This window comes from Centropristis striata, chromosome 2 (genome assembly GCF_030273125.1).
Source record: "Centropristis striata isolate RG_2023a ecotype Rhode Island chromosome 2, C.striata_1.0, whole genome shotgun sequence".
In the NCBI taxonomy this organism is placed as follows: domain Eukaryota; kingdom Metazoa; phylum Chordata; class Actinopteri; order Perciformes; family Serranidae; genus Centropristis; species Centropristis striata.
The window spans coordinates 5,994,998-6,015,826 of NC_081518.1; the positions used below are offsets into that span (position 1 = coordinate 5,994,998).

Consider the following 20,829-nt stretch of genomic DNA (forward strand, 5'->3'; position numbering starts at 1 on the left):
ACAAGCAAGTCAGTTTCAACAGTGGTGGAAAAAGTATTCAAATCCCTTACTTAAGTAGAAGTACTAAGCACAGAAGTCCGTGTCCTAGAGGTTAGGAATTGGGCTTATAACTGGAGAGTCGCCGGTTCGAATCCAGGACTGAAATGCTCTTGAGCAAGGCACCTGACCCCCCTGCACAGCTCCCACTGCTCCTTGCACTTGTGTGTAAAAAAGGATGGGTTAAATGCAGAGGTCGAATTTCCCCATTGTGGGATTAATAAAAGTAATTAATCTAATCATAATCTTACTCCACTACAAGTAAAACTCCTGCATTCAAAACAGTAAAAGTATTAAGTAAAAATGTACTTAAAGTAAAAGTACTCATTATGCAGAATGAACCCTATTAATGGATAAAATGGAAATACTCAAGTAAAGTACAAGTACCTCAAAATTGTACTTGAGTAAATGTACTAAGTTACATTCCATTACTGGTTTTCAAGAACAAAGAGCAGCTTTAATAACAAAGCTCCTACAAAAAGCAAAAAAGGCAGGCGAAAAAAGCAGACTGAGCCTATTTTAGGGTAGGAAACAATCACCTATGGTCGTATGGTTTGGAGGACTTGTATATTTTGTATTTTGATTTATTTTTGTTGACTTTTGTCATGTTCTTTCCCTCATAAACAGTGTGTCAGAGCCCTGTTGATCCCTGGTGAGTTGCGAAGTCACATATGTTGATTCACATGTTGAGAACATGTTGATTCCGACTGATCTCCAACACTCTCACATCTCTAACCACCGTGTCTGTCTGAGGGATAAACATGTCTGGGCTTAGTCGTGCATGACGGTAGAACTATTGCATATTTAGGGTCTCAGCTGGCCCTGCCTTGGGCTTTTTTTTTTTCTTTTTCCTTCATACTCTGGATGAATGCAGATACATTAACTCCTCTTTTTCTTCAGTCTATGTTTTCATACTCTTTAAATCACCTCCGCTTTGCTTACTCCCCTCTAAAATCCTCAATGGAGAGCCATTATTGCATGCGCTCCATCCTCCTCCGTTCCCTCCCTCTCCATTTTTGGCTACTTTCCATCACTATAATTTAAGCATTTTGAATGTATGATGGTTTAAGACGTACAGGGGAAATAAAAAAACAACAATCCATTAAAAGCAGCGGGAAGGAAATTGAAGGAGAAGGCTACAGAAGTGACGCTGGAGCAGGAGAACATCAGTTTGACACTGATGCAAAAAATTGATGCGGACATTGTCACACATCATTGCAAACGCAGACACACACGCATATGCATGAGCAAACACCCTCATTTACAAACGGGTTGGGACCCTCCATTTTCGCTAACCTGTAAACAAACACTGAACGCTCATATTTCTGCATCTCATTCCCTGGCGGAGAGGAAGGTGTATAGATAGCTGATAACAAGAATTACATTCATCAGCGGCAGTGTGCAGGTGGTGGGCGTTTAGTTGTAATGGAAAATATGGGTGGCTTCTATCGAAAAGGTTGTGCGGGTCGTACCAGCCTTTTAAAAGCACTTTATATTCTATATGTGCATTTATACCTTCAATTTTATAAATAACCCTTCTGTCTTTTCTGTGGATTGTGCAACATAAATCCACTGTAAGATACACAGCACTATCTGACAGAGCTGGCCATACAAACAACAGACAATAAGAGCTGTGCACGAAGAGTGAGCAGACTACTGATGACTGAAGGGAGGGCAGAATACATATTTGTAGTCAATAGTAAACCAGGGAATGCATAAGTACTGCACAAATACAACATATATCAAAGGGAAGGAGTGATGTGCTGCACAATAAGAGAAGAAGCGTACAAGAAGAGACAGATGGTAATTCTGTGAGAGAAGAAGTACATTTCAATGCAACCTGCTCAGAATTTTCTTAAATTAATTCACTGCCTCTGCAACAGCCTGTCCAGTCTGTTCTTCAGGAGCGAGGCTGAGTCACCTCCATGGCCCCGGTGCCTCAGGAGAAGAACGCTGCTGCAAATCTTCCGTTGCTGCTCGCCGGCCCTGAGACGGACACAGCAGCCGCACGGTGACCAGGTGCTGAAGGCTGCGGCAGACATCATCCTTGGGGAGACGGGGGGGGGGGTCCGTTCAAGGCTGGCCACCTCATCCAGCAACGCAGACCGCTGCGTTCATCAGTGGGGGAGAGACAAAAGTGGGGATTGCCAGGCCTCGGAGCAGAGTGGAACTGGCAGCTGAAGGTTGATGTGGGGGGGGAGTAGCTCAAATTCAGAGACAGTACGAGGTGTGAATTGTCAGGTCAGACGTTGAGCTTCTGTCTGAAACAGCAGGAAATGCGTTTGCATTCTTCAGCCAACTCAGCTGACTGTTCAATGGTAGGACAGCTGATACAATAATACAGATGGATGAATGAATGAATGAATGAATGAATGAATGAATGAATGAGTAATGAGTAGAAAACCATATACCAAACCAATATAGAGACTTAAGGAAATACAATACAAATTTAAAAATATACAAAAATATATACATATACATACATAAATATACATATTATACTTAAAATAACTATTATTGCACAAGCAAGTAGGTGACAATAAATTACAATAAATTAGGAACATGATTCCAAATTCAGCATCTGCTAAAATGTACTGATTTGCAGCTTTATTTATTCATTTATTTATTATTTTAATATATTTCTTTATAGCTATAACATTGTAAACTGAATATCTGAGTTTTTTGTTTTTTTTTACTGTCCGTATACAAAATATATGATCGAGGTTCTGAGAAATGGTGATGTGCATTAAAAAAGGAACAATAGAAAGTTGCAGCCCTGAGCCTCACACGTAAAACGGTATATCTACGATGTTAGTCTGAAAAAACATAGACTGAGACGTCATTGACCCCTTTAGCTGGAGACCAAATGAAACAGCAAATTAGGGGTCATTTTAGGAGTCAGGAGTGATTTAGGTAATGACGTGGCTCGGACTGACTCTCTATAACCTCATTCTGCAGCTAATCCAGCATGTTTCTGCAACTGGGTGACCTGTAACTCACCCCGGATTTAGCAGAAACCGATTTGAGTGAATAATGTAAGACACAGTTCCCAGGACGGCTGCCCTGAAGAAGCAAAGACCTTCGACAGCCCCAGCGAGTGCTGCATTTATCCAGTCAGGCACCGGAAAGGTTAACGTTGATGTTTTATTTCAGGAGAATGCTTGTCAATCATTTATTGTACACCCTTTAAAAGAAAGTACCTGCAGAAACTCTTCACAAGACAACGAGTGAAAGTTTGCAAGAAGAGTGAAACATGAGAATCAATGCCAGAGGCAGCAGTGTGGTGATGTGTGTCCGTCAAGGTGGATGCAGCCAGGGCCGTAATGACCTTCTACATGCTGGGGGGCAAGGGGGCTTTTTCAATGTACACCTTCTGCTCCGAGGGATGTAATGCTTTTCCAAATGCTCTGTTCCATTCAGACCTCCTAGGGCAGGGATGGGCAACTTAAAAGCAGGTGGGGGCCACAATTTTTCATGGACACTACCAGGGCCACATATAGGACCGTGCACTTAACCAGATATGATGAAACTGCAATTTTAAATATGTTTACAGTGCAGTAACTTAACATATTTCATGCTCAAATGCATGTATAACAGTATAAATAGGAATACAAAAGGTTTAAAGCAAATAAAAAATAACCACTCACTGTGATTTCTTTTTTTTTCAGTGCAAGAACAGCAGACCAACATAAATTGCAAGAAGTAATTTTGTGCATTTTTACACTGTGCTTTTAAGATTTCATGCTCAAATGCATGTAGTTGTACTGAGGGCCACTTCAAGTGAGAGTGCGGGCCGTATGCGGCCCCCGGGCCTCCAGTTGCCCATCCCTGTCCTAGGGGAACATTTTTCTGGGTTTTTAGAGATCACTCAGATAGATTAAAGACTTCCAGTCTACACTAAAGATGGGAATAATTAACCGATTAATGGTCATTAAGAATTTGGTCGATCACACAGAATTTTTAATCGATGTGTGTAGTTTTTAATTTAAATTTCATCTCTGACTGCGTATCAGTACTGACTGAACTGAAACATGGCCGAGCGTTCATTAAAGAGCGAGAATAAAGTTGGATAAAGCTACTGAACTGAACTAGCTGTAGACAAAGCTACAGAACTGAAAGTTACATAATTATAAAACACACAGAAATGAATTGGCGCAAAACTAGCTTATATATATTGTATCAAACCTTGCTAGCATGAATTAGGTTTGATTTTATCCAAAACTTATGTAAACACAAAACACATTTAAATATGCAAGATTATTGTGAAAACTAACCTCATGCATCTTCGGGGGCTAAAACATAAAACATTGAACTCCTTGATGTTATCTTTACAGTTTAATCTCACTTGAATTTGTTTCACCATCGTCAGGAAGTCTCTTTTTGTCCTTTCAAAATAAAAGCGTCAGTTTTTGCATAGTACTGTATTTTTATATATCTTTTGTTTTGCCCATGAAAGCATAAAAATGGGAGATGGAAATGTTTTTCCAAATAAGTTCTGACATAGCAAACATTTAACCCCTATGACTGATCAGCCATTTCCACTCTGCCGGAAAACCCAAAAGAAGAAGCATTGTCTGCGTCTTTCTAAAGACTTAGAAAATCTCATGGGTGCCTAAAGTTGTCAGATTGGCAACCTCTTTTTTGTTGTTTTTTCTCTCTTGCGAAATCTCTACTTCTACTGTTTACTGATGAATAAGTCGACAGCAGGTACGTTTATGCAGCTTTGTTTATTCGCTCTAACCAGTTGATGGATTCATCCCTAATTTCCATTTTCTTTCATGCAACATTTCAAAATTTCGCTTCAATTTCAATTTGTTTCAACTCTAATGGAAACATAGCTACTGTGTCTCCCCCAATATATGTTAAAATTACTTCCCTGACTGCCGCAGGTATACTCATCAGTTCTCCCTCCTGAGTACGACACCCCGGACCCCACAAGCTACCTGGACGCACGCCGGCGCCCTCTCTTCCCCCGGGTGATGCTTTGGTTTGGATGTCTGATGTGCATCAGACAAAGTATAAACCTAATTAACTGCCAACTAAACATTTGTGCAACATTTAATAGTCCCTGAGAGCTTCTTTGCATTAGCTTATTTAATTATATTGCCTCTCTACTACCTGTAATGAATTATTTACCAGTCGGACACAAATGTTTTTGCCGGGAACAGGAATCCAAAACTGGATCAGATGAAAGTGCAGTGAATCACGCAGGAAGCATCAGTGTTTGTTAGCATTCAAATGCATTATCATAACATCTCACAGTGACACAATGAAGAAAAACTGGAGGGTGGATGAAGATAAGGGCTCGTTACAGTAACAGAGACTTGAAAGGAGAGGAAACAGAACAAAAGAGGAGATAAAAGGGTCGGGGGTGTGACTGACAGCGATGCAGCCTTTGAGATCGTTGACGCTCCTTCATCAAGACTTTCACAAGTCCAACGCTGTGTTTGTACGTCTCTGCATGTACATGCCGACACTATTCTCCGTATTGGCAGGAAGATCATGTCTGTGTGTAGCTCCGTCTCACCATCTGTTCCTGGCTAGACTGCTGATATCTGTTCTTATAATATCCTGTTCGCCTCTCGCAGTCTAGGTGGGGTGCATGAGTCTCGTATCTGGGTTATTTTCTAGTCTTTGTCATCCATCCATCCATCCATCCATCCACCCACCCATCCATTATTACAGCTGGCCATTAATCCTCCTCTTAAACAATTAATTTTTGTGTCCTGTTCAATAATTCGGACAGAGCCAAGTTGCACTCTTACTCTTGATGTGACAGTGCTCCCCTCTATCAAGCCTCCATTCTGGGCAGGAGTACAAACCACAAATAGCCCCTTGCCTTACTCATCCTGAAAGCCTTTCACAGTCACACAAAGCCACTGTGGGTTGAGACAGGAGTCCCCAAACATATCCGTCTATCCAATCCTACGTATCTACCAAAATAAAGTAATCAGGATTTTAAGTTTGTTGCTGCAGGCGGTGGGTCTCCAGGCAGGTTTTCTTTTCTCCCCCCATCAGGAGCTTAGAGATCAACAGGCAGTGCCAATCAGACGGCCTGTGAGATGCGTGACCTTATCCAAGAAGCCTCACTGTTCATTCAGCTGTTAGAAAAGCACGATGGGTGCCTGGACCGCACGGAGGCCAAAAAGGAAAAGGTATGGTGCCAGTAGATCAGCTGGCAGCGTTTGCTGGTCACATTTTTTTTGCCAGACGTTGTTGATATTGGACAAAACAAACACCCAGATTACTTTCAATATACAACACTTTCAATCCATCAATCGATTTTATTTGTCACTTGGAATAGCTCAGGGTACAACCCAAGTCAAATGCAATTACATCAGTTTTTTACAATCTGTGCCGTGAAGTCCCCCGTTAGGAGGCCTCCTCTTTTTTTTCTTGCCTCTGCTCTGTCAGATCTGCACACAGAAAAGGAGACAGAGACACTCAAGGGTCCAGCCAAGCCTTGATGAAACAAGGACACTATGGTTGCTGACATCCTGTTGGAAACTGATGCGAGTGTGGAGCTCCTCCAGCCCACCGTCCTGGCATGAAGGATGCCCACCAGAGAAGATCAGCGTAATTCCTTCACACAGCCGGTGTTTCACTCCTGCTCAGAGCCTCCTTCAATACAGAGATGGGTGCAGAGATGGTCTTGCTTGTCCATATGGTCTGGATCACAGCTGGTGCATGTCTTTTTTTCCCTCAATGTTTACTTTGATGTTTGCATCATCTGACCAGGTAACATCAGTATCAACAGGCAGGAGAAGAGCGGTTGATTTTGTTTTTCTGATGCCACCATCATCCAATGTCATTCACAAAAAACAGAACAAATACTTACAAAATGGATGTAAGATTACAGATTTAGCATTCATTTAGCGAGAGGTTACTGGATATGTAGGGCTGGGCAATATGTGGGTATAAATATATATTTTATATCGATATATTTTTAAATGTGATGAAATTAGACCATAACGCATATATCGATATAGTTCAAATTTGCACTGCAATCCTTGCTCCAGGCAAGCTGCAGCTTTTATTTAAGATATATTTTCATTTAAATGTGCACTTTATGGAGCTTTGTTCTTAAAAAAAGGTGGTCCTGTTGTTATACAGTATTTATGTTCACTTAAATAAACGGTTTCAATAAAACTACTTGTGACATGTCATATTTGGCTTTGACTTTGATTTAACATTTGCTCTCACTTTTCGATAAAAAAAAATCAGGATAAGTAAGGTATATTGATATTCAGCCTAAATATATCGGGATATGACTTTTGGTCCATATCGCCCAGCTCTATGAATATGTCTTCTTAACCTTCTTAAAAGTGAAGGGGGGGGGGGGGTCATTTACATGCCACCTTGTCATGTAAATGACAAGGTGGCAAAATCATCCAATATGGACGTAATTCTATTGGACATTTGGATATAATCTGATCGTGGTAACCTGCAAATACTGTATTAACCCATTTAAGCCAGGAAAGCATTACCGCATTTCTACCATTAAAACTGGGGACGCTGTTGCATTATTCTACCATTAAAGCCGGGAAAGTGGAAACGTCATTTTATAGTATTTGTAGTTTTTCCCACCTATTTTCGGTCTCTTGGCCAATGAAATGCATCAGAATACATGTGGGAGTGTTGCAATTGCAACACGTTGATTTAAAAAAAAAAAAAAAAAACTTTATTAAAGTTTTGGACAAATAAACTCAACTTCTCATGAAAGCCGCAGGTATAAGCTCTAAAATACTTTTTGAATTTCATTTCTATCTGCTACAGAGGCTGAAAGATCTATTATTTAGTAGGAAGAGTTGACACTTCTGTTGAGTTTCCAGAAAAACTTCAGGTTTTAGGGGGTTATTTTAAAATCGCCTCAGAGGTTTTACAGGCATTTTTCCCAGGTGTTTTAGGCCTAAATGGGTTAAAACCTCATGGTGGACAGCTGAAAAAAGTGTCGAGCAACTACAAACTACACACTCTTCAGGCCAGTGTGTGGGAACTAGCAGAGCAAAAGAGCACAGCAGAAATCCAAACTGACGAGTAAACAGAGTAAAGATCATGTAAAGTATCTTAGTGCGTTTTGACAGCATGTCTTATTTAGTGAAGAGAGAAAAAAGGTGAGTGCATGTGAAGATTCAACACTTGTTAACAAATGAATCCTTCTGTCTCACCTCTCGAGTCTTATCAAGACATCAGACTGATTATATGTAGTTGAACAAACTCTAATAATAATAATTACATGTCCTGTTATCGGTGTCAGCATTTCACCAAACAGCTTGGAGAGCATCTTTCTCCAAACCTACAAACATAAATCAGTATCAAAAAGAAGGCCGATCCCTCTTCTTCTTCTTCTTCTTCTTCTTTCCTGTGTCTTTCTCCTCTTTACCCTCTGTGTACAGTGTCTGGAGACCAGTGTTGCTTCAGTGAGTTTGCTGATTAAAAGACAGAGTGTATGTCTCTGTCTCTCTTTTGCTTCCCCTTCAAAAGTACTTACTACTGCGAGGCATAACATAGATATTCTCTCAAAATCTAGACTGCCTCTCTCTCTCTGCCTCTGTCTCCAATTATCTATTTCTGTCTTTTTCCACCAGCCCCCTATATCTGCCAGTAACATTTTCAACCCACACTGTTGGTACAGTAGGTAGGCTACTTTCTTGATGCATCCAGATATCAAAACCTCTTCTCCGCCATCTCTGGCCGTCTGTTTTTTTCTTGCATGTTACTACTTACTATCAATAATTGCGAGGCACAAAGTCAAACCCAGACAAGATGGTAAACAGGGTCATGGAGGAGGAGAGACAGAAGCCGGGCGAAAGTGGAGAACAATTAGGACGCCGTCTTTAGCATGAACACGCTGCCGCAACAGAGTTATGTAAGAGCAGGAGCATGTCTAACACACACACAAACACACACAATACACAAATATACACTAAATGTTGCAGTGCGTTTGTCCTTTCAAAAAAATTTTCATGATTGGGATTTAAACTTATACAAATAGATTATTATAGGATAGGAATAGATTTAATATTTATTGGCTCCACATAGTGAACAGAAACACTTTTTCCCCTTTTTTTATCCTTTTTATCTGTTTTATTTATGTTTTATACTATGTGTTTTAACATAGTTCATATTTGTATACTCCTGCCCTGAGATTGCACTTCATTTCATTATGCATTGCATAATGACAAATAAAGATATTCTCTTTCATTAAACAGACAAGCTGAAGTTAGGGACTGTCTCAAAAGTGCTTGTAAAATGGTCAAGAGTACTGTTTTTTTTTCTTTTCTTTTTGTCAGTAGCTTTCCCTTTTTTCCCCAAAACAACTCGATATCAATGTCCTCACAATGTATGCACAACCTCCTAATTTATGTCATACAGTATGACCAAATTCTATTGAAGAGTAACTTACACCAGGTGGAACATCTGGGTTTCTCAGCAGCTGCAACTGGCTGCACTGATATTTGTCATTATGACAAAAATTTATATAAATAAATAAATCCAACTTTCTCACACACAGACTTCACTTGAATGCCCCAGAGATATTTTAGCATTGTTTGCTTTTAAAAAAAATAAAATAAAATCATCTGTCTTGGAGAACGACAATCGATAATTTCCCCTCGCTCTACCGCACATGCTCTGAGGTCAATTCTCTGTAATAAAGTACTGTTAGAGGACACGGAAACAGTGCAATATGAAATGTGATTAACATGATATTGTGTTTGTTTAGAAACTGACTAACAGAGCCACAAGTGTCTGACAGACTGTGTACAATTTACTGCAGAGCTGAGGTCAGAAACATGAAGGAGATCAGTAGAGACGGAACAGGGAGAAACATGTGTTTGTTGCCGAGAAAGTTCATGTTTTTTGGGGGGATACGAGACATGGCAGAGTTAGTCTCAAAGAAATATAAAAACTCCACCAATACAGAAACATTTTGGACGAAAGAGGTGAGCCTCATGCCAGCAGTTCTCTTGTGTCTGTTTGCAGTTAGAGGTGCATCACCGCCACCGTTAAGATTAAAATTAAGATTAAGATTCCCTTATTAGTCCCACAATGGGGAAATTCAACCTCTGCATTTAACAAACCTTTCTGACACACCAGTGAACACATTTCTACGTGCCTGGGATGCTGTGGACTTGAGTTGCGACTTCAGTCAAGTGTGACTCCTAGTGGTAAAGTTTGGTAAAGCGGACTGGTCCGAAGTTTGGGTTATTAAGCAATCGTCGCTCCTAACGGGAACAATTAGGAAGAGAAGTGCAGCTCAGGAGTAGGATAAACCTTCTTCCTGTATGAACTGTCCTTAGCTGAACAATGCAAGCCTACACGACTATATTTAGTGTTGAGTGAGTGTTTTGGCTCCGCCCACTAGTTAGTTCCCCTTGGTCTCTGTTCCCATACAGCTACTTTTGTAGCGCCTCATCAATGTGACAACAGACCGACGTGGCAAGCAGTGTTGCCAACTTAGCGACTTTATAAAATAAATTTAAGATTTTTTTGGCCATTTTTGGGCTTTATTGATAGGACAGAGTGAAGGGGGAGACGGAGGGGATGACATGCAGGAAAGGGCTCTGAGTCGGATTCGAACCTGGGCCGCCCGCTTATGAGGAAAATGCCTCTATGGTACCGGGAACACCCAACTTAGTGACTTTTGGCGCTATATTTTGTGACTATTCAGACTCCTCTAGCAACAAATCTAGTGCCTTTTTCTGGTTTTATATGAGACTTTTGGAGACTCATTCCTACTCTTCTTAAAAAGTTGCAGGTGCCGTCTTAAAGGACTCTCAAGTCTGCAAATGAATCACGCATGCGTGAAATTGCCGCCTCAACCGTGTCCAATTAGTTGGGCGGATCCTCTCTCTCAAGCCACACCCATAGTGGCCCACTAGAGGGAAAAGTACCGAATGGAAATGTGCCTATTTAATGTTGGCCACAGTCTCAAATTTTCTGTTGTGTAAAAGTTTGAAAACCAATGTTCTAAAGGGCATACAAACAACCTTTTTTTTTTTCTTTAATATGGAAAACTTACTGAATGACTAACTGAATAAAGTAATTTTAATTTTGATTTGATTTGATTATTTGTTTTATGTTACAGCTGTACCCAAATAAATGAAGCGTCAGCAGTGAAAAAAAGCAAGAGTCACCTTATATCTCACATTTTGGTCTTTTTAAAAATATTTTACAACTAAGGGATTGACAGATCTGCTGACGTGTCTCAACATGACACCTTCATCAGAGAAAAAGACATGTTTTTGTTGACTCTTTCATTTCAAGTAGTACACCAGGAGGGAAATCGTTCTGACAGTTTACTCGAACTGAAGAATGTATCCATTCAGCCCTGCTCACCACACACAAAGTCCTCTCCCTTTCTGTGACACATTGTGTCTTTTTTTGCCCCCCCTCCTGTCTGAATTGTATCATTTCGATGTGATCGTCTATCACATTCCTCTTTGGTTGTAAATATGTGTGCAGCTAAGTAGAACAGAGCAATATTTCCCCTCTCACGGCCCCAGCGTCTCGTCCCTGGAGTCTGTAAATCTAAGTGGTTTGCTTCCCAACATGGTGGCTCAGAGTTAAACAGGGAATATAAATACCTTTGTTTCATATTTTATTAATTACTGCTCTGTCTCCCTCTTCTTTCTCGCAGCTTGTCTCAAACCACTAATAAGATTCCAGCCCATTAGCTTTGAACCATAACATAATTAAACGTTTCCCTCGGAATCTGAATGCTACTAATATTAAGCAATTATCTCTGACTGTTCACGTGCCGGATTAATAATGATTCTCCACTGCACTTTGCACTGAGGCCTTCGTGTCACACGACACTTACACCTGGGCTGCTCTGGAGAGATTACAACGACATGTTCCTCTGCCTACAGTACGCTCCACAATTCATTACTACCTCTCATTCATCACACACCTTTTCTAGAGATTAAATTTGACTGTGCTCTTAAACAGATATATAGTAACATCAAGAGGTGGGAATCACCAGAGGCCCCACGATACAACTTTATATTTTATGAGTCACGATACGATATTATTGCGATTTTAAGAATTTTGCGATATGGTAAGTATTGTGATACAATATATTGCGATATGACTGTTTTACTGCATTTTGTGTCCACAAAAAGATATCCTTACACACATATCCTGTGCCTTTAGATTCTTTAGATCTTCTAGTTTCATATGAATCCAGTATCTCCAGTATAATCCTAAAAGTGAGTCTGCTACGCCCTCCATAAAATAAAATAAAAAGGCGAAAATATTGCCGGCAACAGAACACTAAATATTGACATTTGGCAGCCATGAATCTGTATAATAATGCCACGCAAATTATTGCAATACTATGCTTTATGGATTTTTCCACTACCTCTTGTAACCTCTTCTGACTTATGGATGTATTAATGAATGGGACCACCCAGGGGCCCAAAGTGTCAGGGGGTCCCCCGTGGCCTATAAAATGTCACTCAAGGAGACACGAAGAAATGCAAAATGTCCACAAAAAATTGTTTTAAGAGACACAAAACAACATAAAATGATTATAAAGAGAAACAAAACAACCAAAAAACACATAAAAAGGCTACAAAAAGACCCAAAATTACCAAAAAGAAACAAAATTGCTATAAAGGCAAAGAAAAAAAACTAAAAAATAGACACAAAATGACTATAAAGACACAAAATGTCCAGAAAAGACACAAAATTGCTAGAAAGAGAAACAAGCAACCAAAAAAGACACAAAATGACAACCAAGAGATTCGAAATTGCCACAAAAGATACAAAATTGCCATAAAGGGAAAGAAAGCAACTTAATAAAAGACACAAAATTACTATAAAGAGACAAAAAAATTACCAAGAAAGACACAAAATTGCTACAAAGAGACACAAAACAAACAAAAACACAAAATGACTAAAGAGAAACAAAATGACCAAAAAAGACACAAAATGACAACCAAGAGACACAAAATTACCAAGAAAAACACAAAATTACATCAAAGAGACACAAAAAACAACCCCAAAAAAGAGGCACAACCACCACAAAGTCTGTCTTTCTCCTCGAGGTCCTCATAATCTGCTCGTGTCCTTTCTACACTGGTCTGGACAGCCTGATCAATGAGCTATTCAGAAACCACCAAGCTTTCATTGCAGCATTATGGCATCAAAATTTAAACCCATTCATTGACATCAACAAATAATGAGGCCCAGAACACTAGAATAAATAATTACAGCACGAAAAGCTGCCAACAGTTAGATTTACCATGTTTTTGTGAGTCATTTTGTGTATATTATAACCTGAGACATGAAGGCTGGAACCCAAATCCAAGCCACAGATTTATATAAAAAAATTGCTACTAAATCAAAAGGTACAAACTCTACAGAAACCTGTTTATTCTGGCGAGAGGGTTGGAGCCTCTCAGCACACACAGTGGGGAAGCAGCATCCAATTTGAACAGGCTGTCAGTCTCTTAACACATGTAGACAAACAGCCATTTACTCACATTCAAACCTGCAGCAATTCACAATGTCTAATTAGGCTAACCTGCGTCTCCTGGTCCATGTTAAAGGGATGGTTCGGATGTTTTGAAGTGGGTTTGTATGAGGTACTTTTCCATAGTGAGTGTATTATCTACAGTAGATGGTTGTTTACACTCTCAGTTTATAGAAGCAGGCATGAGCACCAACACGAAAGCCAAGTCCTGCTAACGATGGGGGCAGAAGCAAAACATATTCTTGCCCCCCTAAAGTTAATCAGTTAAAGTGTAGGCTATATTTAGAATAATTTTACAGCATTACCTCACTGTAGGAACTAAAGTCGTTATCTGTACTCTCTTTAGATCCACCTTAAAGACTCCATTGACAAAAACACTAATTTTATCTCACAGAACACAGGATTTGATGTTCTACCGCTGCCTGGGTCGGTTAGTTTGTTGTAGGGATGGGCGTTTGGAAGAAACCTGCCAACTCCAGCATCTATAACGTTAACAATCAATTAATCGATTAATCACTGCATGCATACATGGGCAAAATAAAAGATATATATACAGAACTATGCAAAAGCCTGTTTTGCTAACGGACGCTTTTATTTTGAAAAGACAAAGAGACTTCCTGTCGTTCGTAAAACTAACTCAGGTGATTAAACAAAAGATAACGTCAAGGAGTACAATGTTTTCAGTTTTAGAGGCATGAGGTTAGTTTTCACAGTAATCTTTCATATTTAAGTGTGTTTTGTGTTTAAATTAGTTTTGGATCAAATTAAACTCAGTAATTCATGCTAGCAAGGTTTGATACAGTAAGCTAGTTTTGCCCCAATTTATACTCTTGTATTTCTGTGTTTTATAATTATTATGGCAGCTTTCAGTTTGCAAACTGTAGCTTTATCCAACTTAATTCTCAGCTCATTGGTTTATTCACCACAGAACTGAACTCTCGTCCGTGTTTCAGTTCAGTGAGTACTGATACGCAGTCAGAGATAAAATTAAGATTAAAAAACACACAGATCGATAAAAAATTCCATGTGATTCACCAAATGCCTAACGACCATTAATCGATCATCAATTAATTATTTCCATCCAGTCTGTTGTGTTATTGTGTGACTTTGCTTTGTCTTTGGTTAATTAGGATTAACTTGCATTCACCCAAAGATGCTAAAAAGGCTTATTGTTATACAGTTTCTATTTCTAAACGTTCAACCTGGGGATTTCAGAATAAACTAACAGAATAAACAGTGTTTATTTCAAGCATTTTAAATACACAAATAAAGTATTTTATGACAAATCTTTTTTCTATCCTGCAAAATACTATCTAGAAAATGTTAAGTTGTAAACTATTATGCATTTAAAATACATTTAATTGAAATACTGCCCATGTCTGTCAGCAGCTGAGATACTGAAATCAATACTAAGAGAAAAAGTTGAATCCTTGTTCTCGCTGTGTATGCAGTATGTGTATACAGTGTACAGAAGATGCCCCGGCAAATTGATCCTGCTGTTTGAACATCAAACACACAAAAAAACATGATTTCAAAGCACATGGCACTAAACTAAGTAGTGCTTGGGCATTCTGTATTGATTACTTTTTACTTGACTTGACACATGCAAGTAAAATTTGAGAAGGAGTTGAGTTGAAACTAGAGCTAATTCTTACTTTTTGAGCCAACAAACACACGTATCTGGCTGAATGTGTGATGGTTTGTAATTTTTTAAAAAGAGATGAGGAAGGACTGGTCTAGACCGTCCTTATCTAATACAATCTGACAATTAAATCTGTTGGCTGGGGCTTTACATGTTTTGGTAATGAATTTGAGCTATAAATGAGCCGATTCATTCCGACACAGTCGACAGCCTTTAAGCATAAAACACCATCTGCTTCAGTTGATGGTTTAAGTGGTAAAACAGGCTATAGCCCTACAGAACATTAAAGGACTCCAGGCGTCTTAAAGTGGTCTCACACAGTAAGTCACACTGTAAGAACAGCTGTTTGTCAGAGTTACAGATTTACAGTTTAAAGACAGATAAAAACAGTCAGCTTGCTTCTTTTCGGCTGTTTGCTTTTGTTTCATCATCACAGTTTGACGGAAGATTCACTCAAAGAAATGCTCGTCAGGCTTACTCACTTCAATTACACAGACATTTACATCCAGTCTTGTCAAGTTATTCTAACATAAAGCAAAAAAGTACAAGTCATGTAATTAAATCAAATAAAACTGAGATTAAACTTCTTTGAGTGTATTTACCACATTGATTAACCAGAGTATGATAATGTGAGTATTTGTGAATCATAATACTACACTGTAAAAAAATAATCTGTTTAATTTACGGTAAAATACCGGCAGCTGTGGTTGCCAGAACTTCACCGTAAAAATTACAGTGAGTGGGTTTTATACTGTAAATTTAAGTGTAATTATCAGCAAAAACTTTCATTTACACTGTATATTCCCGTTATTTTTAGGGTAATTATGTCATTCAAACACATCATGGTATTTCTCCATTAATTTTACATGAAAATGTTGTATTTTCACAGCAAAACTGTGTGTTTCCTACAGTTAATGATAGTAAAAAGTTAAAGTTTTGTGCTATTCTTTGATTCACGGTAATTAAAAGTGTCTACTACGGTGATATAAAATTTTTAATTTTACACCCTATTTCTGATGTAATTTGACAGTGTTTTACTGTAATTTCTACAAACATTTTTACAGTGCATCATCAACATCTGCACTTCATATTATGCATTTTAATCATACTGTATCAGTGTGTCCCATATATTTAATTGAGATGTACTGTGTGTTTATGCTCTACTTTTAAACCTGTTGTGGATAAATACAGTTTATAATTAAACCTTAAATTTCTATTATTTTTATTGGCTGATGTAATGCTGCAATTCCCTATAGTGACTAATGACATAGTTTATCGAAATATATGTATATTTATTGTTATGTTGTGCAGCAGTGTTGCCACTGATGCAATTTATAATTATTTAATTGGTGGAAATTGGTGCTGGGAAATATATTATAATAAATATATTACACCCATATAGTGATGTGAGAGTAGATATCCTCTTAGATATTATATATCATAAAATTTCACAAGTGGCATGTTTTCTTGCTTTTAAAGGCTGCATTACGGTAAAGTGATGTTATTTTCTGGACTTACCAGACTGTTATATTATTTTCTTTTACTCACTTAGTCAATATATCCACATTATTAATCTAATTTTGTAAATATTTTGTGAACATACCAATAGTAAAAAATGACCCACCACTATGAAACTCAATGACTTTTCCTAGAATGACCCCTACATGAGAAAAAGTGAAACGTGGCACTAATTCATGCACATTTGCTAGAAAATTATGTTTACATCTATGCAGTAACTTTAGCAATAAGAATAATAAAAATAAATCCCTTTAGTAAAACAGTAAACCAGTAATGATAGGTGTGCTGTAATAAAAACGAGTGGATTCCATTGATTAAATCCAGTTTTTCTGCACTGTGAAGAGGGAAACCCTATATATTCACAAGGTTTGTGATGAATGACAGGTTGTTTCCTCTTTAAGGGGTTTAGTGAAGGTGAGTCATTTTTACCCTTAAGACAAGTGGTGCATGCAGAAAGTTAAGACAACACAAGGGTTAATATCGCCACAATATTGATAAATTGGGTAAAGATTATTGTGATATGATTTTCTCCATATTGCTCAGCCTTAGTAGAAATTGTCAAAGTTGATTCAGCTGCATATACAGGAAACTTTTACATCCGTTTTAAAAAATATATATAAAATCCGTCACCGTGGCTGTTATATTTCACCTTTGCATCAATGCTTTTTGACTTGCACACCTCTCTCTCACACATTCCCTCTCACTTACTGATGCTCACACTCCCTCTCTATATATCTGTCTCTCTCTGTCTCTCTCTCACACACACACACACACACACACACACACACACCTGTCATATAATCATGAAATCACTTCTAGTTGCAGATGGTGACTCATCTTTTGTCCCCGGTGAAACCATATCTGGCAACGAGGTCGTAAGACATTTTGGATGAGGGACGGTGCAGCGTGCCACTGTGCAGGGCACCACTCACCACATGGGGAACTCCTCACCAAACAGCATGCTTTACAGCTGGTAAAAACAAAGATATTTAGCCGGCCATAAAGCCTGACAGCTGCACATAAAAAAATGAAATGTTGTATTCCCTTGCCAGCAATATTACATCATTATCAGCATGCTGCTCAGATGTGAGAAAAGGAGAGTTTCTAGAGAGTTTTCTAACACTCACAGTGTGCTACAGTGTTTTTACTATTTTAACTAAAAATTGGGATTCTAACAATAAATTAACTGCTGATATCTCACTTATTTTTTGCATGTTTTGAACATTGCATGCAGTCTACAGGTTAAACAGTGCAGATGATGGCCATGCAGTGCATGAAATGACACAGAACTAACTCAATGTGGGTGTGGTGGACGCTAAACAAGTCATATTGGTGTTTATTTAACATTGCATAATAAGAGACAAGCTGCGTCATGTCGACAGACATCCAGAGGCAAATCTCCTCCAGCATCAGGTGTTAGTCAGTGACCTCGACCTCAGTTCAAAGATTGGGAGTAAAAAATACTCTACATGGCTCCGGCAAAAGGCATCAGGAGCTATTTACTCCATCATTACTTATCCTGATGGAGGGGTTCGTGTCATTACACACCGTCTGCTCTCTAATTCTCCCCTCCGACCACATCGGAGGACACACACATCCGTGGCGACTCAATTACAGGCAGCGGCACAAAAACACACGCACCTCGTAGCTACACCGCCACGGCACGCTGCTCGTCAATATGACCGAGGATGGATGACCTTGTGCGTTTACGCTCAGGTCACCTCGTGCGAGGAAAACGACCGAATCGGGCACAACAAGTGCTCAAGTGTCTGTCTCCCACAGACAGTCACCACCTTGGGGTGTATACATGCAACAGTCCCTCTCGCTGCCGTGCAAGGCTTTTTTTTTGGTGAAAGGCAGACAGGCAATAACATCACAGCAGTTGGAATGACCCCCAGCAGCATTACTTGACATCAACATGACACACTCAAGGGCATCTGGCAACCAACGCGAGAGCTTTGAACTATACACAGAGTCTGGATTAAAACCATCCACCGATGGCCGCAGAAATCTTTAGCTCACCTTTGCTGTTATCTTCTTCTCTGTTGAGATGCATGACTCTTCTTACCATGTACTCATTTAGGCTGTCTTTTGTTCTTGTAGCAAAGCTTTTTTTTTCTCCCCAAAGAGTTCTTAAGATAAACTCTTATTCCAATTGTTGGGTTTGTGGTCCTTCTTGGCCGCTTATTGTCTTGTTCGGCTGGCACGCATGGACGCGCCTGCACTTGTGCGTCCTCCTCCCCTTGTTGTGCTGGATGGAGCAGGTAGTCTAGGTGATGTTGGGGAGTCTGCGTGGATTTTGTGCTCTATCTCACTTTCTCCCTCTGTCTCTCTCAGTCTCTGTTTCCTCTTCAGCCCAGGAGTCGTTCAAAGGGATGGTCGCAGCAAAAGGTTTTAGGGAGGAGACGGCAGGCAGACGGGCGGGGTGACGTGAAGTAAGTCGGTAGGAGGTCGTCTACTCAGCTGAGGCGAGGAATCCGTGCGCCCTCAGTGGTGTTGACCGTCTCATCAGAGGCTCCAGAGAGACATTTTGCGCACACTTTCACTCCACATTGATGAGCCGCTCATGCTGACAAATGAACAGAAATAAATTGCAATCTTAATATGCATAATTCGTGTTTTTATACAGGCCACTATCGCTCATATTTATGACAAAAAACGCCCATGACTATGAGATACAGCTTTCAGGCTTGTTGTAGCCACCGATGTTTATAATAGAGGCAACAGTGACAGACAGTCAGTCTATATCAGTGTAGTATAGACGCCTGGCGCTGCTCTGTGACATGAAAAGAGCGCAAGTGAAAGCAGAAGTGTGGATAAATTGCTGGCAATGCGACCAGAAATGATATGAATCAATGTATTTCACACTCAGATTCACCCCCAATCATCCTCATGCCGGTGATTTCACTGTGCAATCAATAATCAATGGCATTCACGTGTCAATCTCTGCGCATATACCTTTTTACGCACAAGGTGCCGAAGTTGTAGCCCGCACGTTTCACCTCTCGCTCACGTGTTGAGCCTCTATCCGGCTTTTCATTAGTGTCACTGTCACGGGCAGCCTGTGTGCTTTCATTATGGCCATCATGCCATTACAGCCAATAAGGCCCATACAGTCGATAAGGCACATTTACTCACCATTCACGTTCGCCCAGAGCCATGCGTGTAACATGGCTCACTGGCGGTCTCTAGCGTTACACGGCCATCAGTGGCAGTCAGCACACATCCATTATTATGGGTTGTTAACTATGTCATGCACCAGGTTAACAGTTAATGGTAATTGTTAAGGCTAGACACTGAAGACAGTAATATTAGTTTTGCACGCACTGGAAAATTTTGAAAGTCTGGAGCGTCTGGATGAAATGTCCTCTTCAAAGACAAGTGCAAATAAAATTTTAAAAAAGTCACATTTAGGTGTTTTTTTTTTTACCATACTTTGTGTATTTGCATCAGTAAATTTCTTGCACAAAGCTGGCATTAGATAATGCATCACCAAACTTGCAAAACCCAAAAAACAATTGTCTTAATGTAGCTTAAATAATCAATTGCTGCAGTTTCATGGTGAAATCAACTAGTTTCACCCTGTTCACCTGTAGTGTCTTGAAAAAAAGTGTGACATTTTACAGAATACATCCTTAAAGACTGTTTTCTCATATTTTATACAGTTTAATGTTCAGATTTGTTCTCTAAGTGTTTGCAAATTAGCAACTATTTTAAGCCAATGCCTCATTTCCACAATTAAAAAATACAAATACCAGAAAACTTGTTATATAAAAAAGAATTGTCTTGATGTTAGTTAACCAGCTGCAGAAGTTTTATGGTGCAAATGAATTTGGAATTCTACAATATATTTGAAGGCCATTTCTCAGATTGTTTTGTTTCCTCAGAGTCAGAAATATCAACTTCACTACCACTTACATACACAAAACTCTCCAATTTCATTCCTATCTATGTTCTGAACATTTTTACAAAAGGGTTTTGTTCATAAATCATCAATAACCTGATTTATAGAACATTTTATTACCCAAAACATGGGCAATTTTTTTTAATAGCTGTTGACAGCATTTCCTGATTTATGGACACTTTTCATGACAATGTTACAAGGTGCTTTACAAATGGAAATAAAACTAGACAAGGCTGATTAAGATGAGAA

At 39.2% G+C, this 20,829-nt stretch overlaps 1 protein-coding gene across 1 annotated transcript in view; it reads right to left on the reverse strand.

Annotated features, from left to right (window-relative positions):
• syt7b (synaptotagmin VIIb) overlaps nucleotides 1-19,208 on the reverse strand; it is a 130,659-nt gene extending 111,451 nt beyond the window's left edge. The window contains exon 1 of the mRNA XM_059348578.1: nucleotides 18,699-19,208. Within this exon, the coding sequence (XP_059204561.1) occupies nucleotides 18,699-18,747 (49 nt within the window). The 5' untranslated portion in view covers nucleotides 18,748-19,208. The remainder of the gene's footprint in view (nucleotides 1-18,698) is intronic.
• Nucleotides 19,209-20,829: the final 1,621 nt, after the last annotated feature.